Source organism: Lampetra fluviatilis, chromosome 67, assembly GCF_964198595.1.
Source record: "Lampetra fluviatilis chromosome 67, kcLamFluv1.1, whole genome shotgun sequence".
NCBI classification, from domain to species: domain Eukaryota; kingdom Metazoa; phylum Chordata; class Hyperoartia; order Petromyzontiformes; family Petromyzontidae; genus Lampetra; species Lampetra fluviatilis.
In genome coordinates this window covers 990,970-1,018,533 of record NC_136341.1, presented here as the reverse complement: position 1 = coordinate 1,018,533, position 27,564 = coordinate 990,970, and the positions used below count along the sequence as shown (strand labels likewise).

At 54.4% G+C, this 27,564-nt stretch overlaps 1 protein-coding gene across 1 annotated transcript in view; it reads right to left on the bottom strand.

Moving 5' to 3' along the window:
* IFT80 (intraflagellar transport 80) overlaps positions 1–27,564 on the bottom strand; it is a 67,915-nt gene that overhangs the window by 15,724 nt on the left and 24,627 nt on the right. The window contains 6 exon segments of the mRNA XM_078882772.1: positions 3,136–3,346; positions 8,218–8,390; positions 12,732–12,821; positions 20,283–20,454; positions 25,079–25,226; positions 27,172–27,367. Coding sequence (XP_078738898.1) covers positions 3,136–3,346; positions 8,218–8,390; positions 12,732–12,821; positions 20,283–20,454; positions 25,079–25,226; positions 27,172–27,367 — 990 coding nt within the window.

Below are 27,564 nucleotides of genomic sequence, written 5' to 3'. Positions count from 1 at the left end.
AGAACCTTCCTAAGTCAAAATTGAATCGCACCCAGACAGGAGCGAATAGTCGATATAAGGTTGAAGAGGGAAGGAAATTAAGAGCACGGCGAACTGCAAACGTAAGCGAAAAGCCGGGAACAACACACAGCCAGCAACAGCGAGTCGGGCTTCGACAGGCCATAAAGTAGGAATGACAACTCCCGGGGTCAGGGGACATCAGAAAAAGCAAGCAGACAAAAACCAGAACTGACTCCAAGGTACAACCGCCCTCACCTACAAGGAGTGACGGAAATTAATGAGGCCTTGAGTTAACGGCGTCAGCTGGACAGCAACAACAACGGCGAGCAGAGACAGAGTGAGGCAAAAACCTGCGAGGCTATGAAATGCAACTTCATGTCAGTGAAGCCTGACCAACAAGTTAAGTTAAAGACATCACAATACATAATATCGTACATAACATCAATGTTAACGCTATTCACCGTCAACTATATTCCGCTTATATAACCATGCAGACACCAAGGAATACGAATTCCTAGGATCAAGAAACTTACCCCTTAACCTAAGATATCGGAAATAAATTAATAATAATAAGCCTATGCATGAAAGACAAAAGTAAAACTTATGAAAAGCCAGGATAGCGGGATAAATCACCACCAGGTCGAAATAAAGTACATAATAAAGAGCGATGTTAAACCCAGGGTCGGAGAGAAAGGGAGATCCCGGCCGTCTTTGTATCCCCGCAGCACGGGATGGGAGTGTGTATGTGCTCGGGGAGGCACCTCCACTTGAGTCAAGCACCACGATGGGAAACGACACACCTGAGGTTACATACAGAATCATAACTGGGAAATGGTAAGGGACAAATGTTAATTTAAAACTTTTTAACCATGTCTTTGTGTGCTGTGAGGATCGGAGGGAGTGTGCCCCTCCCTCCAGGTCGTGCAACACGAACAGAGGTGCCTATGAGACGATTTGTAACGTCTGTGTTTTGGTTCATGAAGGAGGCCAGACAGAGAGACGACTTCGAGGCAATTTGTAACATCTGATTGTTTGCTCATGGATTTTATGGAGGGAGTATGACAACGGAAGATGCCGTGGGTGATGCACACAGACACACGGACGTACGGACACACACATGAACACACCTACACACGGACAGATCCTGACACAGTAAATCAAAAGAAAACCCCGCCTTGTGGGCAGGACCCAAAGGGATTTTTCGGCATAAAAGAAAGGACCCTGAGCATTGGAAACCAGTTGGACCAGGAGAGTCAACTCATCACGAGGGCGACCAACGGGTCGACTCATGAGCGAGCTCGACCGGAAGGGTCGGCTCGACTCATCAGCCGAGTTCGACCAAGAGGGTCGAACTCACCAGCCGAGCTGCGACTAACGGGTCGGCTCGACTCTTCAGCTTCTGGGACTCAGCCGAGTTCAGACGGCTCTCGGGGCTCGACTCAAGCGGCTCCCCGTCTCCTCTGCAGGCGGGCAAGACCCGCTTGACAGCTCAACCTGCCGCGTCAGAGGCCCCTGCTGGCAGCCAGGGTCGCGGTCTGGCGACGAGAGGACGACGGTGCGCTGCGAGCGAGCTGCGGGCGCCACCTACCGACCGGGTTCCGAATTACGACAGCGTGTCAACGGACATCCGAACCAAATTCACCACGGCGACAGAGGAGCGACTAATACGTATGACGCGCACCGCCCCCTCACCACACGACCACCCGGCGTCTGTTTGACATAAAGAACCGACTCCGAACACTGACTATTGAAGACAACTCTTACCACTCAAACCCACTCGAACCCATAAGCCATCCGTGGCTGTGAAGAAAAACTCGAGACCGAGTGAAGGCCATCCGTCATTTGTAAGAGTATTATCTTTAATATTTAGTGGACTGTACTCTTAATCGCTTAAATTCCCAGCAGATCTTCGGAAAAGGAGCGCCGTTGCAGGCCTTTACTCCGAGCATTCTGTTGTCAGATAACCTGCCGATGTATCTGTTGAGATTGGTGCCTTTAAGAATAATAACTGTTTTTGATTGTGTTTTATCGCCATATAATCTTTCAAGTATAATCATTCATTAACGTTAAGGTTTTCTTAGCATAGTATTTGCATGTTTTAACGACTCTCTCTCACTAACAACCATCGCGTTACGCGGGATCCATGTGCCGTTGTCAAGTGAAATCAGACAATCATTGATGATACTGTATTGATGCCGTGTTGACGTTCCGGGATTGAGAGTTCGCATACTATATCATAGTTGAGGTTGAATTAGTAATAAATTGATTAATACAGAAGTGGTTGTGTGATTCTTTCCTGAACTATGCATAAGATCTGCTTCTGCGTTGAGATCTGAACTTGGTGACCTTAATAAACACACTAACACATACTCAGTAAATGTTAAAGCGATAACGGGGCGAACCGGGGACCTAAATAAGCGAGAATGAGACGAACCTAGACAACGAGGCCGAGTTAATCTAAGTTAATCTTGTATACTTACACCACACCTGCATAACTGCATACGATTAATTGCCTTATTCCGATCGATAACCCACCCTCGTCACCGAGGCGGAGTCTGGTTATCATAACGACTTGCATTATCATAATTACACCCACTCGCATAATTACTACAATTACCTCTCGAATTGGCATAATTAAATGTGCGTAATTACATGGATTAAAGTATTTCCGGATAATTACACCTTTGGCCAAATTTCGATTGATTATTATTATTTTCACTGAATATTCATAACCCACATATACAACATAATAATTTCACCCACGCACGCATACAACACATCAAAATTTTCACACCCAACATATACAACAGAGGGGCATAGAGGAGGAGGAGGGGGAGGGGCATAGAGGAGGGGGAGGGGCAGAGAGGAGGAGGGGGAGGGGCATAGAGGAGGAGGAGGGGGAGGGGCATAGAGGAGGAGGGGGAGGGGCATAGAGGAGGAGGAGGGGGAGGGGCAGAGAGGAGGAGGGGGAGGGGCATAGAGGAGGAGGAGGGGGAGGGGCATAGAGGAGGGGGAGGGGCATAGAGGAGGAGGAGGGGGAGGGGCAGAGAGGAGGAGGGGGAGGGGCATAGAGGAGGAGGAGGGGGAGGGGCATAGAGGAGGGGGAGGGGCAGAGAGGAGGAGGAGGGGCAGCACCTGGCGTGCATACTGCAGGAAGCGTGGACGTGTCTCCTCCACCACCACCGCCGCCACCTGCCCCTGCCGCTGCCTCTGCTGCTGCCCCTGCTGCTGCTGCCCCTGCTGCTGCTGCCGCTGCTTCTGCTGCTGCAGCTGCTGCAGGTGGCGCTGGCGGAAGGCCAGCACCGAGTCCACGTGGGTCTTGTGCTTGACGGCCAACTCCAGAGCCCTGCAGCACACAACACAAACATCCACGGGGGTTCATTCGAGAGTTGAAGCTTTCGTGACTGCAAGGATTCATATTTCGATTTAAAGCTTCTTTCGTGACTGCAGCAGGGATTCATCTTCTTGGTTCTTTCGGTAAAGTCGCGTAGAAGGGAAGTAATAAAATAATAAAAATAAAACATATGTTTTATTTTTATTAGTCACGTAGAAGGGAAATAATAAAATAATAAAAATAAAACATATGTTTTATTTTTATTATGTTATTACTTCCCTTCTACGCGACTTTACCGAAAGAACCAAGAAAAGGATTCCTAGGTTTTTTCGGTAAAGTCACCGTGTAGGTAAAACATTAAAAAAGTAAAATAAAATAAAAATCGCGACGTTTCGGAGGCAACACAAGCGTCCGTCTTCAGGTGGAACCGTCACAGCCACGACAGCCGTATCAAGTAATACACCTGAAGACGGACGCTTGTGTTGCCTCCGAAACGTCGTGATTTTTATTTTATTTTACTTTTTAAATGTTTTACCTACACGGTGACTTTACCGAAAAAACCTAAGAAGATGATCCACGGGGTTGCCCACGCGCTCAACGTCACGGGTCAAGTGCGTGCCGCTTGAACCATTCTCTGTATTTTGCTGATGGCGTTTGCTTGCGTGCTGCGATCGAAACGTCGCGATCTCATTGATTTGATAGCCACGTGACTTCACGGCAAGAACCGCAGAGCGTTTTCTTTATCGCTGACCGGGCAAGGCCCCACGGCTGAGCTGCTACGTACGGAAGCGGCCTGCCCGTCACTAGTGGCGGCTCAACGAGGCGGCCGATATCATCGTCGTCATCATCGTCGTCATCGTCGTCATCGTCGTCATCATCGTCGTCATCATCGTCGTCATCGTCGTCGTCATCATCGTCGTCATCGTCGTCGTCGTCATCGTCGTCGTCATCATCGTCGTCATCGTCATCATCGTCGTCATCGTCGTCGTCATCGTCATCGTCGTCATCATCGTCATCATCGTCATCATCGTCATCATCATCGTCGTCATCATCATCGTCGTCATCATCATCGTCGTCATCATCATCATCGTCATCATCATCATCATCATCGTCGTCATCATCATCGTCGTCATCGTCGTCATCATCGTCATCATCGTCATCGTCATCATCATCATCGTCGTCATCATCATCATCGTCGTCATCGTCATCATCATCGTCGTCATCATCATCATCGTCATCATCATCATCGTCGTCATCATCATCGTCGTCATCATCATCGTCATCATCATCATCGTCGTCATCATCATCGTCGTCATCATCGTCGTCATCGTCGTCGTCACGTGGAGATTTACAGCAGCAGCCAAACACTCTAAAACGCACGACTCCAAATGTGGAGGGAGAAAAGCTGAAGAACCCGGCGAGAAATCCACGCGACCACGAGGAGACACACAGACTCCACATATACAGCAGGGTCAGGGTCGAACCCACGACCTCCTGTAGACCAGGCGAGGTAGTCAACATCTCCTAGCCACCGTGATGATGATGAGAGACACAGACCTCCTGTAGACCAGGCGAGGTAGTTAACATCTCCTAGCCACCGTGATGATGATGAGAGACACAGACCTCCTGTAGACCAGGCGAGGTAGTTCACATCTCCTAGCCACCCTGATGATGATAATGAGAGAGACGCAGACTCCAAACATACAGCAGCAGCAGCAGGCGTCGTCAGGGTCGGGGATCGAACCCACGACCTCCTGCATACTTGGAGAGGTAGTCAACATCTCCTAGCCACTGTGATTATGATGATGAGAGAGACGCAGACTCCAAACATACAGCAGCAGGCGTCGTCAGGGTCGAGATTGAACCCACGACCTCCTGTGCACCAGGCGAGGTAGTCAACATCTCCTAGCCACCGTGATGATGATGATGAGCGAGACGTAGACTCCAAACATACAGCAGCAGCAGGCGTCGTGAGGGTCGGGATCGAACCCACGACCTCCTGCATCGCGGGAGAGGTAGTCAACATCTCCTAGCCACCGTGATGATGATGAGAGACACAGACCTCCTGTAGACCAGGCGAGGTAGTTAACATCTCCTAGCCACCGTGATGATGATGAGAGACACAGACCTCCTGTAGACCAGGCGAGGTAGTTAACATCTCCTAGCCACCGTGATGATGATGAGAGACACAGACCTCCTGTAGACCAGGCGAGGTAGTCAACATCTCCTAGCCACCGTGATGATGATGATGATGAGAGAGACACAGACCTCCTGTAGACCAGGCGAGGTAGTCAACATCTCCTAGCCACCGTGATGATGATGATGAGCGAGACGCAGACTCCACACATACACAGCAGCAGGCGTCGTGAGGGTCGGGATCGAACCCACGACCTCCTGCATCGCGGGAGAGGTAGTCAACATCTCCTAGCCACCGTGATGATGATGAGAGACACAGACCTCCTGTAGACCAGGCGAGGTAGTTAACATCTCCTAGCCACCGTGATGATGATGAGAGACACAGACCTCCTGTAGACCAGGCGAGGTAGTTCACATCTCCTAGCCACCCTGATGATGATAATGAGAGAGACGCAGACTCCAAACATACAGCAGCAGCAGCAGGCGTCGTCAGGGTCGGGGATCGAACCCACGACCTCCTGCATACTTGGAGAGGTAGTCAACATCTCCTAGCCACTGTGATTATGATGATGAGAGAGACGCAGACTCCAAACATACAGCAGCAGGCGTCGTCAGGGTCGAGATTGAACCCACGACCTCCTGTGCACCAGGCGAGGTAGTCAACATCTCCTAGCCACCGTGATGATGATGATGAGCGAGACGTAGACTCCAAACATACAGCAGCAGCAGGCGTCGTGAGGGTCGGGATCGAACCCACGACCTCCTGCATCGCGGGAGAGGTAGTCAACATCTCCTAGCCACCGTGATGATGATGAGAGACACAGACCTCCTGTAGACCAGGCGAGGTAGTTAACATCTCCTAGCCACCGTGATGATGATGAGAGACACAGACCTCCTGTAGACCAGGCGAGGTAGTTAACATCTCCTAGCCACCGTGATGATGATGAGAGACACAGACCTCCTGTAGACCAGGCGAGGTAGTCAACATCTCCTAGCCACCGTGATGATGATGATGAGCGAGACGTAGACTCCAAACATACAGCAGCAGCAGGCGTCGTGAGGGTCGGGATCGAACCCACGACCTCCTGCATCGCGGGAGAGGTAGTCAACATCTCCTAGCCACCGTGATGATGATGAGAGACACAGACCTCCTGTAGACCAGGCGAGGTAGTTAACATCTCCTAGCCACCGTGATGATGATGAGAGACACAGACCTCCTGTAGACCAGGCGAGGTAGTTAACATCTCCTAGCCACCGTGATGATGATGAGAGACACAGACCTCCTGTAGACCAGGCGAGGTAGTCAACATCTCCTAGCCACCGTGATGATGATGATGAGCGAGACGCAGACTCCACACATACACAGCAGCAGGCGTCGTGAGGGTCGGGATCGAACCCACGACCTCCTGCATCGCGGGAGAGGTAGTCAACATCTCCAGCGGCATCCGTTCATTCTACAGATAAAGGGGCCCCAGGTAGCCCAAGAACTCACGGTCTGGGTCAAGTGGTGTTCTAGCCAGTGGCACCTATTAATTCTAAAGATAAAGGTCCCCCAGGTATGCCCCCACAGACTGGTTGGGCCAGCACCACGCCCGGCCGCCTTTGTCTCTCCCAGTTGTGAAGTTGACTTCACAACGCTGCAACAGGCACTCATTTGAGGCTGAGTCGACCTAGGGGAGGCCCAGGAACCCGCTGCAGATATTCGTCAACCACGTTGGTGGCCGTGAAAGCAAAGAGAACCAAAGCGGAGCGTGCTAACCGCTGCACCACCACTCACTCTCACAGGTCGCAGCTGAAGAGGTCTGTGTGGGTGTGAATGTCTGTGTGTGTGTGAGTGTGTGTGTGAGTGTGTCTCTGTGTGTGTGTGTGTGAGTGTCTGTGTGTGAGTGTCTGTGTGTGTGTGTGTGAGTGTTTGTGTGTCTCTGTGTGTGTGTGTGTCTGTGTGTGTGTGTATGTGTGGGTGTGAATGTCTGTGTGTGTGTGTGAGTGTGTGTCTGTGTGTGTGAGTGTCTGTGTGTGTGAGTGTCTGTGTGTGTATCTGTGTGTGTGTGTGAGTGTCTGTGTGTGAGTGTCTGTGTGTGTGTGTGAGTGTCTGTGTGTCTCTGTGTGTGTGTGTGTCTGTGTGTGTGTGTGTATGTGTGTGTGTGTGTATGTGTGTGTGTGAATGTCTGTGTGTGTGAGTGTCTGTGTGTGTGAGTATCTGTGTGTGAGTGTCTGTGTGTGTGTGTGTCTGTGTGTCTCTGTGTGTGTGTGTGTCTCTGTGTGTGTGTATGTGTGGGTGTGAATGTCTGTGTGTGTGTGTGAGTGTGTGTCTGTGTGTCTCTGTGTGTGTGTGTGAGTGTCTGTGTGTGTGAGTGTCTGTGTGTGTATCTGTGTGTGTGTGTGAGTGTCTGTGTGTGAGTGTCTGTGTGTGTGTGTGAGTGTCTGTGTGTCTGTGTGTGTGTGTGTCTGTGTGTGTGTGTGAGTGTCTGTGTGTGTGTGTGTGAGTGTCTGTAAGGGTGTGGATCTGTGTGTGTGTGTGTGTGAGTGTAAGGGTGTGGATCTGTGTGTGTGTGTGAGTGTCTGTGTGTGTGTGAGTGTCTGTGTGTGTCTGTGTGTGTGTCTACGTGTGTGTGTGTGTGTGACTGTGTGTGTGTGTGTGTCTGTGTGTGTGTGTCTGTTTGTGTGTGTGTGGGTCTGTGTGTGTGTGTGTGAGTGTGTGTGTGTGTCTGTGTGTGTGTGTCTGTGTGTGTGTGTGAGTGACTGACCTGTCCCAGCTGTGGAGGTCGATGTGGGTGCGTATGGCCCGGTACGTGAGGCCTGCCTGCAGCAGGAAGCCCTCGGCCTGGTGCGCGTCTCCGCTGAGCAGCGCCAGCGCCGCCCAGCGGCTCTCCGGCACCGGCAGCTCCCGGGCCGCCCTCACGTACGCCACGCGGTCCACCTGCCTCCACCACAACACCCACCAATCAGTGGCGGTGACGTCACCACCGCGCTTGTGCCAGGCCATGTGCACTCTGGCAGGAGGTCACGGGGCAGGCCCAGGTGCCGTGGGTCGACTGACTGAGATGACTTCTGGCCGATGCACCACCTGTGCCCCCTACTGTGCCAATTCGCTGTGTTTTAGCCACACACACACAAAGACAAAGATCCCCCGTGAAGCCTTAACAGACTGTAGGGGCAAGTGCTGTTAGCCAGCACCTACACACACATGGTCACATGCACATACACACACACACTCACATCTACATACGAAACCATGTACACACACACAGACGTACACACTCTCCCCTACGTACACACACACGTACACACACACGTACACACACGTACACACACGGACACACACACGTACACACCCACACGTACACACACGTACACGCACGTGTACACACTCTCACACACACGTACACACACACGGACACACACACACTCTCACACACACTCTGACACACACTCTCACACACACTCTCACACACACTCTCACACACACTCTCACAACAACAACAACAACCGCCATTCGCCACTAAGTGGCGGTGACGTCACCACGACGCTTGTGCCAGGCCATGTGCACCCTGAGGCCACGTGAAGTGTCGAACGCCCGCTGGCAGGAGGTCACGGGGCAGACCCAGCAGGTGCCACGGGTCGACTGACCGAGATGACCGAGATGACTGGCTGATGCACCACCTGTGCCCCCTACTGTGCCAACTTGCTGTGCTTTAGCCACCCGGCGCTCCGCTCGTTGTTGTGAGCGTCGCTCCTCCGCCCTCCGTTGTTGTTGGAGGGCGACTGCCTCCAACTGCCCAGTAGCGTCCTTCACGAGCCTCCTCCACTGAGGCCGATCTTGACACCGCTGGTACCAGTCATCGGCAAGTCCACTCAGCTCCACGTCCTCCTGTACCACATCACTCCATCTCTTCTCTAGCCCGTGCCGCGCCCGTTTAGCCCCCTCGATCCGGCCGAACAAAAGCTGTTTAGGCATGCGGTGGCTGGGCATGCGGGCTACATGACCCAGCCAACGCAGCCTTGCCTGCCGGAGGAGCTCACTGATGGGACTTTGCCCAGATCTTTCAAGGACTTGTGAGCTCCTCACACAATCCAGCCTGGTTAAACCCAGGATGGATCGTAGGCAGGCCAGCCTAAATGTTTCCAACCGGCGAAGATGCTCCACTAGGGGGGTCCACGTTTCGCAAGCATAGAGAAGGGAGGGAATGACCGTGGCCGAGAAGACCTGAAGCTTCGTGCGGAGCGACAGACCAGGTAGCTTCCACACAGCGTTACGCAACCGATGAAAAGATATTGCCGCTCGACTGATTCGGAGTGAGACCTCTGCTGATAAACTGGAGCCGGTCATGAGCACACTGCCCAGGTATGGGAAACTCTCTACTCTCTCCACAACTGCCCCATCACCGATTGGGAGTTGTGGGGGTGGAGTGTCCGATGGTACAAAATACCCAGGCAGGTGCTTAGTTTTGGTGGGGCTGATGGTAAGGCCCCACCTCTTAGTGGCACGCTCCAGTCTCAGCAGCAGCGTCTCCAACTCCTCTTCTGAATGAGCAGCTATTACCAAATCATCGGCATACATAACGTGGTTGACCAATAGGGAGCCATCCCTTGATCGCACCCGGGCGTCGATCAGCCTCCCATTATATCTGTACCAAATGGTAATTCCCCCGGTACAGCTATTGAAGGCTTCACGAACTACGCAGTCGAAATAGATGTTAAATAATGTGGGAGCCAGAGGACATCCCTGTCGCACCCCAAGGTGTACAGGGAAAGGCTCCGACTCCCGGCCACGTAGTTTTACCCGGGCCCGCTCACCATCATGAAGGTCCTTAATGATCGTGAGCAGAGGGTCAGGGACTCCGAAAGCACGAAGAACAACCCAGAGCCCAGTCCTACTCTCACACACACACTCTCACACACACTCTCACACACACACTCTCACACACACACTCTCACACACACACTCTCACACACACACGTACACACACACACGTACACACACACACGTACACACACACGTACACACACTCTCACACACACACACGTACACACACTCTCACACACACACACACACACACGTACACACACACACACTCTCACACACTCACACACACACGTACACACACTCTCACACACACACTCTCACACACACACGTACACACACACACGTACACACACACACGTACACACACACACGTACACACACACACGTACACACACACGTACACACACTCTCACACACACACACACACACACGTACACACACACACACTCTCACACACTCACACACACACGTACACACACTCTCACACACACACTCTCACACACACACACGTACACACACACTCTCACACACACACACGTACACACACACACACTCTCACACACACACACACACACGTACACACGTACACACACACACAAGTACACACACACACACTCACACACGTACACACACACACGTACACACTCTCACACACACACACACTCTCAAACACACACACACACTCTCACACACACACGTACACACACTCTCACACACACACACACACACACTCTCACACATACACGTACACACACACACACTCTCACACACACTCTCACACACACGTACACACACACACACGTACACACACACACACGTACACACACACGTACACACACACACGTACACACACACACGTACACACACACACACGTACACACACATGTACACACACACACGTACACACACACGCACACACACGTACACACACACACACACGTACACACACACGCACACACACGTACACACACACGTACACACACACACACACACGTACACACACACGTACACACACACGTACACACACACACGTACACACACACGCACACACACGTACACACACACACACACACACACGTACACACACACGTACACACACACGTACACACACGTACACACACGTACACACACACACGTACACACACACGCACACACACACGTACACACACACACGTACACACACCCACACACGTACACACACACACGTACACACACACGCACACACACACGTACACACACACACGTACACACACACGTACACACACACACACACACACGTACACACACACGTACACACACACGTACACACACACACACACACGTACACACACACGCACACACACACGTACACACACACACGTACACACACACACACACGTACACACACACACGTACACACACACGCACACACACACGTACACACACACACACACGTACACACACGTACACACACACACACACACGTACACACACACACACGTACACACACACGTACACACACACACACACATACACACACACACACGTACACACACACTCTCACACACACGTACACACACACGTACACACACACACACGTACACACACACACACGTACACACACTCTCACACACACACACACGTACACACACACGTACACACACACACACGTACACACACACACACGTACACACACACACACACGTACACACACACGCACACACACACGTACACACACACACACGTACACACACACACACACACGTACACACACACACACGTACACACACACACACGTACACACACACACACACATACACACACACACACGTACACACACACTCTCACACACACGTACACACACACGTACACACACACACACGTACACACACACACACGTACACACACTCTCACACACACACACACGTACACACACACGTACACACACACACACGTACACACACACACACGTACACACACACACACGTACACACACACACACGTACACACACACGCACACACACGTACACACACACACACACGTACACACACACTCTCACACACACGTACACACACACGTACACACACACACACGTACACACACACACACGTACACACACACACACGTACACACACACACACGTACACACACACACACGTACACACACACACACGTACACACACACACACGTACACACACACACACGTACACACACACGTACACACACACACACGTACACACACACACACGTACACACACACACACGTACACACACACACACGTACACACACACGTACACACACACACACGTACACACACACACACGTACACACACACACACGTACACACACACACACGTACACACACACACACGTACACACACACACGTACACACACACACACACACACACGTACACACACACACACACGTACACACACACACACGTACACACACACACGAGCGGTGTCCCCACCTCCCCGATGGCGGCGTAGGCGGCTTCCGCCGTCTCCAGCTCCCGGCAGCGCACGGCCAGCGCGGCCAGACAGGCCCACAGCGCCGGGTCCTGGTGCAGGCGGCACCACGGCACACGGCACACGGCACCACGTCACACGGCACACGGCACCACGTCACCACGACACCACGTCAAGTCACCACGGCACACGGCACCACGTCACGTCACACGGCACACGGCACACGGCACCACGACACCACGTCACCACGACACCACGTCACCACGACACCACGACACCACGTCACCACGACACCACGTCAACACGTCACCACGACACCACGTCACCACGACACCACGACACCACGACACCACGACACCACGTCACCACGACACCACGTCACGTCACCACGACACCACGTCACCACGTCACCACGTCACCACGACACCACGTCACCACGTCACCACGTCACCACGACACCACGTCACCACGTCACCACGTCACCACGTCACCACGACACCACGACACCACGTCACCACGTCACCACGTCACCACGTCACCACGACACACGGCACCACGACGCCACGTCGCCACGTCACCACGACACCACGTCACCACGACACCACGTCACCACGACACCACGACACCACGTCACCACGTCACCACGACACCACGTCACCACGACACCACGACACCACGACACCACGTCACCACGACACCACGTCACCACGTCACCACGTCACCACGACACCACGTCACCACGACACCACGACACCACGTCACCACGACACCACGTCACCACGACACCACGACACCACGTCACCACGACACAACGACACCACGTCACCACGTCACCACGACACCACGTCACCACGTCACCACGACACCACGTCACCACGACACCACGTCACCACGACACCACGTCACCACGACACACGTCACCACGACACACGTCACCACGACACACGTCACCACGACACCACGACACCACGTCACCACGTCACCACGGCACCACGACACACGTCACCACGACACCACGTCACCACGACACACGTCACCACGACACCACGACACCACGTCACCACGACACACGTCACCACGACACCACGTCACCACGACACACGTCACCACGACACACGTCACCACGACACCACGTCACCACGTCACCACGACACCACGTCACCACGTCACCACGACACCACGTCACCACGACACCACGTCACCACGTCACCACGACACCACGACACCACGTCACCACGTCACCACGACACCACGTCACCACGTCACCACGTCACCACGACACCACGACACCACGTCACCACGACACCACGTCACCACGTCACCACGTCACCACGACACCACGTCACCACGTCACCACGTCACCACGACACCACGACACCACGTCACCACGTCACCACGACACCACGACACCACGACACCACGTCACCACGTCACCACGTCACCACGACACCACGTCACCACGTCACCACGACACCACGTCACCACGACACCACGTCACCACGTCACCACGACACCACGACACCACGTCACCACGACACCACGTCACACGTCACACCACGACACACGTCACCACGTCACGTCACCACGACACCACGTCACACGTCACACCACGACACACGTCACACCACGTCACCACGACACCACGACACCACGACACACGTCACACGTCACACCACGACACACGTCACACCACGTCACCACGACACCACGACACCACGACACCACGTCACCACGTCACCACGTCACCACGACACCACGACACCACGACACCACGTCACCACGACACCACGTCACCACGTCACCACGACACCACGTCACCACGTCACCACGACACCACGTCACCACGTCACCACGTCACCACGTCACCACGACACCACGACACCACGACACCACGTCACCACGTCACCACGACACCACGACACCACGACACCACGTCACCACGACACCACGTCACCACGTCACCACGACACCACGACACCACGTCACCACGACACACGGCACACGGCACCACGACACCACGTCACCACGTCACCACGTCACCACGACACCACGTCACCACGTCACCACGTCACCACGACACCACGTCACCATGTCACCAAGTCACCACGACACCACGTCACCACGACACCACGACACCACCACCACGTCACCACCACCACGTCACCACGACACCACGTCACCACGTCACCACGTCACCACGACACCACGTCACCACGACACCACGACACCACCACCACGTCACCACCACCACGTCACCACGTCACCACGACACCACGACACCACGTCACCACGTCACCACGACACCACGACACCACGTCACCACGTCACCACGACACCACGACACCACGACACCACGTCACCACGTCACCACGTCACCACGTCACCACGACACCACGTCACCACGACACCACGACACCACCACCACGTCACCACCACCACGTCACCACGTCACCACGTCACCACGACACCACGTCACCACGTCACCACGACACCACGACACCACGTCACCACGTCACCACGTCACCACGACACCACGTCACCACGTCACCACGTCACCACGACACCACGTCACCACGTCACCACGACACCACGTCACCACGTCACCACGACACCACGTCACCACGTCACCACGTCACCACGTCACCACGACACCACATCACCACGACACCACGTCACCACGTCACCACGACACCACGTCACCACGTCACACATCACCACGACACCACGTCACCAGGACTCCACGTCACCACGTCACCACGTCACCACGACACCAGGCACACGTCACCACGACACCACGTCACCACGTCACCACGACACCACGTCACCACTTCACCACGTCACCACGTCACGTCACCACGACACCACGTCACCACGACACCACGACACCACGACACCACGACACACGGCACACGGCACACGGCACCACGTCACCACGGCACCACACGAGAGAGGAGCGTCACCACATGTGGGGCCTGTGGCTGTCTCTGTGTGTGTGAGTCTGTGGGTCTCTGTGTGAGTCTGTGGGTCTCTGTGTGAGTCTGTGGATCTCTGTGTGAGGCTGTGGGTCTCTGCATGAGTGTATGGGTCTCTGCGTGAGTCTGTGGGTTTCTATGTGAGTCTGTGGGTCTCTGTGTGAGTCTGTGGATGTGTGTGGGTCTCTGTATGAGTCTCTGTGTGAGTCTGTGGATCTCTGTGTGAGTCTGTGGGTCTCTGTGTGAGTCTGTGGGTCTCTGTGTGAGTCTGTGGGTCTCTGCGTGAGTCTGTGGGTCTCTATGTGAGTCTGTGGGTCTCTGTGTGAGTCTGTGGGTCTCTGTGTGAGTCTGTGGATGTCTGTGGGTCTCTGTATGAGTCTCTGTGTGAGTCTGTGGATCTGTGTGAGTCTGTGGGTCTCTGTGTGAGTCTGTGGGTCTCTGTGTGAGTCTGTGGGTCTCTGTGTGAGTCTGTGGGTCTCTGTGTGAGTCTGTGGGTCTCTGTGTGAGTCTGTGGGTCTCTGTATGAGTTTCTGTGTGAGTCTGTGGGTCTTTGTATGAGTCTCTGTGTGAGTCTGTGGATCTCTGTGTGAGTCTGTAGGTCTCTGTGTGAGTCTCTGTGTGAGTCTGTGGGTCTCTGCGTGAGTCTGTGGGTCTCTGTGTGAGTCTCTGTGTGAGTCTGTGGGTCTCTGTGTGAGTCTCTGTGTGAGTCTGTGGATCTCTGTGTGAGTCTGTGGGTCTCTGTGTGAGTCTGTGGGTCTCTGTGTGAGTCTGTGGGTCTCTGTGTGAGTCTGTGGGTCTCTGTGTGAGTCTGTGGGTCTCTGTGTGAGTCTGTGGGTCTCTGTGTGAGTCTGTGGATCTCTGTGTGAGGCTGTGGGTCTCTGCATGAGTGTATGGGTCTCTGCGTGAGTCTGTGGGTTTCTATGTGAGTCTGTGGGTCTCTGTGTGAGTCTGTGGATGTGTGTGGGTCTCTGTATGAGTCTCTGTGTGAGTCTGTGGATCTCTGTGTGAGTCTGTGGGTCTCTGTGTGAGTCTGTGGGTCTCTGTGTGAGTCTGTGGATCTCTGCGTGAGTCTGTGGGTCTCTATGTGAGTCTGTGGGTCTCTGTGTGAGTCTGTGGGTCTCTGTGTGAGTCTGTGGATGTCTGTGGGTCTCTGTATGAGTCTCTGTGTGAGTCTGTGGATCTGTGTGAGTCTGTGGGTCTCTGTGCGAGTCTGTGGGTCTCTGTGCGAGTCTGTGGGTCTCTGTGTGAGTCTGTGGGTCTCTGTGTGAGTCTGTGGGTCTCTGTGTGAGTCTGTGGGTCTCTGTGTGAGTCTGTGGGTCTCTGTATGAGTTTCTGTGTGAGTCTGTGGGTCTCTGTATGAGTCTCTGTGTGAGTCTGTGGATCTCTGTGTGAGTCTGTAGGTCTCTGTGTGAGTCTCTGTGTGAGTCTGTGGGTCTCTGCGTGAGTCTGTGGGTCTCTGTGTGAGTCTCTGTGTGAGTCTGTGGGCCTCTGTGTGAGTCTCTGTGTGAGTCTGTGGATCTCTGTGTGAGTCTGTAGGTCTCTGTGTGAGGCTGTGGGTCTCTGCATGAGTGTATGGGTCTCTGCGTGAGTCTGTGGGTTTCTATGTGAGTCTGTGGGTCTCTGTGTGAGTCTGTGGATGTGTGTGGGTCTCTGTATGAGTCTCTGTGTGAGTCTGTGGATCTCTGTGTGAGTCTGTGGGTCTCTGTGTGAGTCTGTGGATCTCTGTGTGAGGCTGTGGATCTCTGTGTGAGGCTGTGGGTCTCTGCATGAGTGTATGGGTCTCTGCGTGAGTCTGTGGGTTTCTATGTGAGTCTGTGGGTCTCTGTGTGAGTCTGTGGATCTCTGTGTGAGTCTGTGGGTCTCTGTGTGAGTCTGTGGATCTCTGTGTGAGTCTGTGGGTCTCTGTGTGAGTCTGTGGGTCTCTGTGTGAGTCTGTGGGTCTCTGCGTGAGTCTGTGGGTCTCTATGTGAGTCTGTGGGTCTCTGTGTGAGTCTGTGGGTCTCTGTGTGAGTCTGTGGATGTCTGTGGGTCTCTGTATGAGTCTCTGTGTGAGTCTGTGGATCTGTGTGAGTCTGTGGGTCTCTGTGTGAGTCTGTGGGTCTCTGTGTGAGTCTGTGGGTCTCTGTGTGAGTCTGTGGGTCTCTGTGTGAGTCTGTGGGTCTCTGTATGAGTTTCTGTGTGAGTCTGTGGGTCTCTGTATGAGTCTCTGTGTGAGTCTGTGGATCTCTGTGTGAGTCTGTAGGTCTCTGTGTGAGTCTCTGTGTGAGTCTGTGGGTCTCTGCGTGAGTCTGTGGGTCTCTGTGTGAGTCTGTGGGTCTCTGTGTGAGTCTGTGGGTCTCTGTGTGAGTCTGTGGGTCTCTGTGTGAGTCTGTGGGTCTCTGTGTGAGTCTGTGGGTCTCTGTGTGAGTCTGTGGATCTCTGTGTGAGGCTGTGGGTCTCTGCATGAGTGTATGGGTCTCTGCGTGAGTCTGTGGGTTTCTATGTGAGTCTGTGGGTCTCTGTGTGAGTCTGTGGATGTGTGTGGGTCTCTGTATGAGTCTCTGTGTGAGTCTGTGGATCTCTGTGTGAGTCTGTGGGTCTCTGTGTGAGTCTGTGGGTCTCTGTGTGAGTCTGTGGGTCTCTGCGTGAGTCTGTGGGTCTCTATGTGAGTCTGTGGGTCTCTGTGTGAGTCTGTGGGTCTCTGTGTGAGTCTGTGGATGTCTGTGGGTCTCTGTATGAGTCTCTGTGTGAGTCTGTGGATCTGTGTGAGTCTGTGGGTCTCTGTGTGAGTCTGTGGGTCTCTGTGTGAGTCTGTGGGTCTCTGTGTGAGTCTGTGGGTCTCTGTGTGAGTCTGTGGGTCTCTGTGTGAGTCTGTGGGTCTCTGTATGAGTTTCTGTGTGAGTCTGTGGGTCTCTGTATGAGTCTCTGTGTGAGTCTGTGGATCTCTGTGTGAGTCTGTAGGTCTCTGTGTGAGTCTCTGTGTGAGTCTGTGGGTCTCTGCGTGAGTCTGTGGGTCTCTGTGTGAGTCTCTGTGTGAGTCTGTGGGTCTCTGTGTGAGTCTCTGTGTGAGTCTGTGGATCTCTGTGTGAGTCTGTAGGTCTCTGTGTGAGTCTCTGTGTGAGTCTGTGGGTCTCTGCGTGAGTCTGTGGATCTTTGTGTGAGTCTGTGGGTCTCTGTGTGAGTCTCTGTGTGAGTCTGTGTGTCTCTGTGTGAGTCTGTGGGTCTCTGTGTGAGTCTGTGGGTCTATGTGTGAGTCTGTGAGTCTCTGTGTGAGTCTCTGGGTCTCTGTGTGAGTCTGTGGGTCTCTGTGTGAGTCTGTGGGTCTCTGTGTGAGTCTCTGTGTGAGTCTGTGGGTCTCTGTGTGAGTCTGTGGGTCTCTGTGCGAGTCTGTGGGTCTCTGTGTGAGTCTGTGGGTCTCTGCGTGAGTCTGTGGATCTTTGTGTGAGTCTGTGGGTCTCTGTGTGAGTCTCTGTGTGAGTCTGTGTGTCTCTGTGTGAGTCTGTGGGTCTCTGTGTGAGTCTGTGGGTCTCTGTGTGAGTCTGTGAGTCTCTGTGTGAGTCTGTGGGTCTCTGTGTGAGTCTGTGGGTCTCTGTGTGAGTCTGTGGGTCTCTGTGTGAGTCTCTGTGTGAGTCTGTGGGTCTCTGTGTGAGTCTGTGGGTCTCTGTGCGAGTCTGTGGGTCTCTGTGTGAGTCTGTGAGTCTCTGTGTGAGTCTGTGGGTCTCTGTGTGAGTCTGTGGGTCTCTGTGTGAGTCTGTGGGTCTCTGTGTGAGTCTCTGTGTGAGTCTGTGGGTCTCTGTGTGAGTCTGTGGGTCTCTGTGTGGGTCTCTGTGTGAGTCTGTGGGTCTCTGTGTGAGTCTCTGTGTGAGTCTGCGGATCTCTGTGTGAGTCTGTGAGTCTCTGTGTGAGTCTGTGGGTCTCTGTGTGAGTCTGTGGGTCTCTGTGTGGGTCTCTGTGTGAGTCTGTGGGTCTCTGTGTGGGTCTCTGTGTGAGTTTGTGGGTCTCTGTGTGAGTCTGTGGGTCTCTGTGTGAGTCTCTGTGTGAGTCTATGGGTCTCTGTGTGAGTCTGTGGGTCTCTGTGTGAGTCTGTGGGTCTCTGTGTGAGTCTGTGGGTCTTTGTGTGAGTCTATGGGTCTCTGTGTGAGTCTGTGGGTCTCTGTGTGAGTCTGCGGATCTCTGTGTGAGTCTGTGGATCTCTGTGTGAGTCTGTGGGTCTCTGTGTGAGTCTCTGTGTGAGTCTGTGGGTCTCTGTGTGAGTCTGTGTGTCTCTGTGTGAGTCTGCGGATCTCTGTGTGAGTCTGTGGGTCTCTGTGTGAGTCTGTGGGTCTCTGTGTGAGTCTGTGTGTCTCTGTGTGAGTCTGCGGATCTCTGTGTGATTCTGTGGGTCTCTGTGTGAGTCTGTGGGTCTCTGTGTGATTCTGTGGGTCTCTGTGTGAGTCTGTGGGTCTCTGTGTGAGTCTGTGGGTCTCTGTGTGAGTCTGTGGGTCTCTGTGTGAGTCTGTGGGTCTCTGTGTGAGTCTGGAGGAGGTAGGAGGAGGAGGTGGGGGAGGAGTTAGGAGCAGCAGCAGCAGCAGCAGGAGCAGGATGAGGTGCGTCGCCCCTCACCTTGACGAAGCGGCAGAGGCGCAGGGCGTGGTCCCAGCGCTGAGCGGCGACGAGGCCGTGCAGAGCGCCGGGGTACGGCGACACCGGCACGCAGAGCAGCGCCCCGTCCGCTCGACGCACGCTCACGCACGCACCCAGGAACGAGAGCACGTGCGGAGACTTGCCCAGCTCCCTACACACACACACACACACGCACACACACACACGCACGTACGCTCACGCACGCACCCAGGAACGAGAGCACGTGCGGAGACTTGCCCAGCTCCCTACACACACACACGCACACGCACACACACACACGCACGCACGCTCACGCACGCACCCAGGAACGAGAGCACGTGCGGAGACTTGCCCAGCTCCCTACACACACACACGCACACGCACACACACACACGCACGCACGCTCACGCACGCACCCAGGAACGAGAGCACGTGCGGAGACTTGCCCAGCTCCCTACACACACACACACACGTACACACACACACACACGCACACACACAAACACACGCACGCACACACGTACACACACACGCACGCTCACGCACGCACCCAGGAACGAGAGCACGTGCGGAGACTTGCCCAGCTCCCTACACACACACACGCACACACACGTACACACACGCACGCACACACATGCACGCACACACACACACACGTACACACACGCACGTACACACATGCACGCACACACACACACACGTACACACACGCACGTACACACATGCTCACGCACGCACCCAGGAACGAGAGCACGCGCGGAGACTTGCCCAGCTCCCTACACACACACACGCACACACACACACACGTACACACGCACACACACACACGCACACACACACACACGTACACACACACACACACGCACACACACACACACGTACACACACACACGCACACACACACACACGTACACACACACACACACACACACGCACGCACGCTCACACACACGCACGCTCACACACACACACACACACGTACACACGCACACACACACACGCACATACACACACACGTACACACACACACACGTACACACGCACACACACACATGCACACACACACGCACACACACACACGCACACTCACGCTCAAGCACGCACGTACACACACACACGTACACACGCACACACACACACGCACACACACACGCACACACACACACACTCACGCTCAAGCACGCACGTACACACACACACGTACACTCACGCACGTACACACACGCACACATACACACACGCACACACACGTACCCACACGTACACACACACGTACACACACATACACACACACGTACACACACGCACACACACGTACCCACACGTACAACACACACGTACACACACGCGCACACACGTACATTTACGCACACGTGTACACACGTGTACAAAGATCCCCCGTGTAGCCTCAACAGACTGTAGGGGCAAGTGCTGTTAGCGAGCACCTGTGAAGGCCGGCACGGCACACACGGGGGTGGGTGGCCAGCACCACGCCCGACCGCCTTTGTCTCCCCAGCGACGATGTTTACACACCGCACCAGGTACTCATTTGAGGCTGAGTCGACCTAGGGGAGGCCCGGGACCGGTTCAGATAATCGTCACTGGTGTTGGCCGTGAGCGGGAATCGAACTCGGGTCGCTGGGTTCGCAGCGCAGCGTAGCGCTAACCGCTGCACCACCGCTCCCCACACACGTGTACACACACGTACCCACGCACGCACACACATGTGCACGCACGCACCCGTACATACATGTACACGCACACATGCGCAGAGGGAGAGAGAATGGTGATGCAGAGAGATACAGAGAGAGAGACACCGGGAATACAGCTACCACTACTACGGATGCTGCTACTACTGCTACTGCAGTTGCTACAAGTACTACCACTGCTACTACCACTGCTACTACCACTACTACCACTGCTACTACCACTGCTACTATTACCACTACTACTACCACTGCTACTACCACTGCTACTACCACTGCTACTACCACTACTACCACTGCTACTATTACCACTACTACTACCACTGCTACTACCACTACTACTACCACTACTACTACCACTACTACTACCACTGCTACTACCACTGCTACTACCACTGCTACTACCACTACTACTACCACTGCTACTACCACTACTACTACCACTGCTACTACCACTGCTACTACCACTGCTACTACCACTGCTACTACCACTGCTACTACCACTACTACCACTGCTACTACCACTGCTACTACCACTATTACTACCACTACTACTACCACTGCTACTACCACTGCTACTACCACTACTACTACCACTGCTACTACCACTGCTACTACCACTGCTACTACCACTACTACTACCACTGCTACTACCACTACTACTACCACTGCTACTACCACTGCTACTACTACTACCACTACTACTACCACTGCTACTACCACTGCTACTACCACTGCTACTACTCCCACTACCACTGCTACTACCACTGCTACTACTACCACTGCTACTACCACTACTACTACTCCCACTACCACTGCTACTACCACTGCTACTACTACTACTGCTACTACCACTGCTACTACCACTGCTACTACCACTGCTACTACCACTACCACTGCTACTACCACTGCTACTACCACTACTACTACTCCCACTACCACTACTACTACCACTGCTACTACCACTGCTACTACCACTGCTACTACCACTGCTACTACCACTGCTACTACCACTACTACTACCACTGCTACTACCACTGCTACTACTACTACCACTACTACTACCACTGCTACTACCACTGCTACTACCACTGCTACTACTCCCACTACCACTGCTACTACCACTGCTACTACTACTACCACTGCTACTACCACTGCTACTACTCCCACTACCACTGCTACTACCACTGCTACTACTACCACTGCTACTACCACTACTACTACTCCCACTACCACTGCTACTACCACTGCTACTACTACTACTGCTACTACCACTGCTACTACCACTGCTACTACCACTACTACTACCACTACTACTACCACTACTACTACCACTGCTACTACCACTACTACTACTCCCACTACCACTGCTACTACCACTGCTACTACTACTACCACTACTACTACCACTGCTACTACCACTGCTACTACCACTGCTACTACTCCCACTACCACTGCTACTACCACTGCTACTACTACTACCACTGCTACTACCACTGCTACTACTCCCACTACCACTGCTACTACCACTACTACTACCACTGCTACTACCACTACTACTACCACTGCTACTACCACTGCTACTACCACTGCTACTACCACTGCTACTACCACTACTACTACTCCCACTACCACTGCTACTACCACTGCTACTACCACTGCTACTACCACTACTACTACCACTACTACTACCACTGCTACTACTACTGCTACTACCACTGCTACTACCACTGCTACTACCACTGCTACTACCACTACTACTACCACTACTACTACCACTACTACTACCACTGCTACTACCACTACTACTACTACCACTGCTACTACTACTGCTACTACCACTACCACTGCTACTACCACTACTACTACCACTACTACTACCACTACTACTACCACTACTACTACTACCACTGCTACTACTACTGCTACTACCACTACTACTACTACCACTGCTACTACCACTACTACTACCACTACTACTACTACCACTGCTACTACCACTACTACTACCACTACTACTACTACCACTGCTACTACCACTACTACTCCCACTACCACTGCTACTACTACTGCTACTACCACTGCTACTACCACTGCTACTACCACTACTACTACCACTGCTACTACCACTACTACTACCACTGCTACTACCACTACTACTACCACTGCTACTACTACTGCTACTACCACTACTACTACCACTACTACTACTACTACCACTGCTACTACCACTACTACTACCACTGCTACTACCACTACTACTACTACTACCACTACTACTACTACTGCTACTACTACCACTGCTACTACTACTACTACTGCTACTACCACTACTACTACTCCCACTACCACTGCTACTACTACTGCTACTACTACTGCTACTACTACCACTGCTACTACTACTGCTACTACTACTACTACTACCACTACTACTACCACTACTACTACTACTACCACTACTACTACTACTGCTACTACTACCACTACTACTACTACCACTACTACTACCACTGCTACTACTACTACCACTACTACCACTGCTACTACCACTGTTACTACTCCCACTCCCACTGCCTCTGGCACTGCGGGTGGTGGTGCTGGTGGTGGTGGTGTGGTGGCGGTGGTGTGGTGCGGTTCTCACCACCACTCCCACTACCACTGTCTCTGGCACTGCGGGTGGTGGTGCTGGTGGTGGCGGTGTGGTGCGGTTCTCACTACTACTCCCACTACCACTGCCACTACCACTGCCACTACTCCCACTACCACTGCCTCTGGCACTGCGGGTGGTGGTGGTGGCGGTGCGGTGCGGTGCTCACGGCGCGTCATGGTGCGGTGGTGGTGGCGGTGTGGTGCGGTGCTCACGGCGCGTCATGGTGCGGTGGTGGTGCGGTGTGGTGCGGTGCTCACGGCGCGTCATGGTGCGGTGGTGGTGCGGTGTGGTGCTCACGGCGCGTCATGGTGCGGTGGTGGTGGTGGCGGTGCGGTGCGGTGCTCACGGCGCGTCATGGTGCGGTGGTGGTGGTGGCGGTGCGGTGCGGTGCTCACGGCGCGTCATGGTGCGGTGGTGGTGCGGTGCGGTGCGGTGCTCACGGCGCGTCGCGGTGCCTCACGGTGGCGGGCGCCAGGGCCGGGTCGGCGAAGGCGGCCACCGGGCACAGCCACAGGGAGAGGCGGCCGTCCCCGACGCCGCACAGCACCGGGGCGGCGTCGTGCCACGCCACGCACTGCACCGAGCCACCTGGGGGCGTGGCAAAGGTGGGCTGGGTTACCGCGGGGATTCATGTTCTTGGCTCTTTCGGTAAAGTCGCGTAGAAGGGAAATAATAAAACAATAAAACATCATAAAATAATATCATATAATATAATAAATATTTTTATTATTTTATTACTTCCCTTCTACGTGACTTTACCGAAAGAACCAAAAAGATGAATCCCTGCAAGTCACGAAAGCTTTAAATCCGAAATAATAAACTTAATACACTTCTCACGACGTTTCGGCCACAACGCAAGCAGCCGTCCTCAGGTGAAGAACAGGGCTGTCGGAGAGACAGCGTCCGACAGCCCTGCAGAGGGGGGGGGGGGATAGGAGGGACCCCAGCAGATAAATCCACACGACCACGGGGACAGAAACACCCAAACTCCGAATATACAGCAGCAGCAGCAGGCGTCGTCAGGGTCGGGATCGAACCCACGACCTCCTGTAGACCAGGCGAGGTAGTTAACATCTCCTAGCCACCGTGATGATGATGATGAGAGAGACGCAGACTCCAAATATACAGCAGCAGCAGCAGGCATCGTCAGGGTCGGGATGGAACCCACGACCTCCTGTAGACCAGGCGAGGTAGTCAACATCTCAGGGGGCACCACGGTGGCGCCCCCTGAGATCCCTCCTGTGTAAAGTGACACTCTGGCCCACACACACCGACCTGCCTGCCCATTCACCTACACACTCACCTACCTACCCATCTACCCACTCAACTACACACCCACCCACTCACTGACCTACCCCACCACTCACCCACCCACCAACTCTCTCACCAACCCTCCTACCCATTCACCTACCCATTCACCTACCTACCCATCTACCCACTCACCTACACACCCATCTACCCACTCACTGACCTACCCGCCCACTCACCCACCCACCAACTCTCTCACCAACCCACCTACCCACTCACCTACCCAATCACCTACCTACCCATCTACCCACTCACCTACACACCCACCCACTCACTGACCTACCCGCCCACTCACCCACCCACCCACTCTCTCACCAACCCACCTACCCACTCACCTACCCGCCCATCCACCCACTCACCTACACACTCACCCACTCACCCATCCTCTCACCCGCCCGCCCACCCACCCACCCACCCACCCACTCACCTACCTGCCCACCCACTCACCTACCCTCTCACTCACCCACCCACTCACCCACCCACTCACTGGCCCGCCCACCCACCCACTCACCTACCCACCGATCCTCTCACCCACCCTCTAACTACCCTCTCACGCACCCACCCACCCACTCACCCACCCACTCACCCATCACCTATCCACCCACCCACCGACCCACTTACCTACCCATTCACCCAAACCTCACCCACCCACTCACCTACCCACCCATCTCACCCACCCACCCACTCACCTACCCACCCACCCACCTGCCCTCCCACCCACTCACCCATCACCTACCCACCCACTTAGCTACCCATTCACCCAAACCTCACCCACCCACTCACCTACCCACCCATCTCACCCACCCACTCACCTACCCACTCACCTACCCGCCCACCCATTCACCTACCCATCCATCACCCACTCACCTACGCACCCATCTCACCTGCCAACCCACCCACTCACCTGCCCACTCATCCTCTCACCCGCCCACCCACCCACTCACCTACCCACTCATCCTCTCACCTGCCCGCCCACCCACCCACTCACCTACCTGCCCACCCACTCAGCTACCCACTCACCTACCCACTCACCTACCCACTCACACTCTCACCCACCCACCCACTCACCCACCCTCTCACCTACCCACTCACCCTCTAACTACCCTCTCACCCACCCGCCCACCCACCCACCTACCTACCCACCCACCCACCCACTCACCCATCACCTATCCACCCACCCAGCACCCCCCTCTCTCTTCCCCCCACCGCCTCCGGCCCTCCGCACCGATCTTGACGGGCGGCCTCCCCTCCCTGGCGCCGCGCGTGTGCACCACAAACACGTCCTGCGCCCCGTCCAGCAGCGCCAGCAGCCGCCCAGCGCCACCACCGCCACCACCACCACCACCACCACCGCCACCACCACCACCACCGCCACCACCACCACCACCACTGGCATCCAGCGCCACCTGCACCACCGCCAGCTGGAGAGGGATGGGAGGGGGGGGTGGGAGGGTACAGTCGTGTCAGAGAGGCGCCGTCTAGACAGAGGCAGCGTCTAGACAAAGCGTCTAGACAGAGCGTCTAGACAGAGAGGCGCCATCTAGACAGAGCGTCTAGACAGAGAGGCAGCGTCTAGACAGAGTGGCACCGTCTAGACGGAGTGGTACCGTTTAGACGG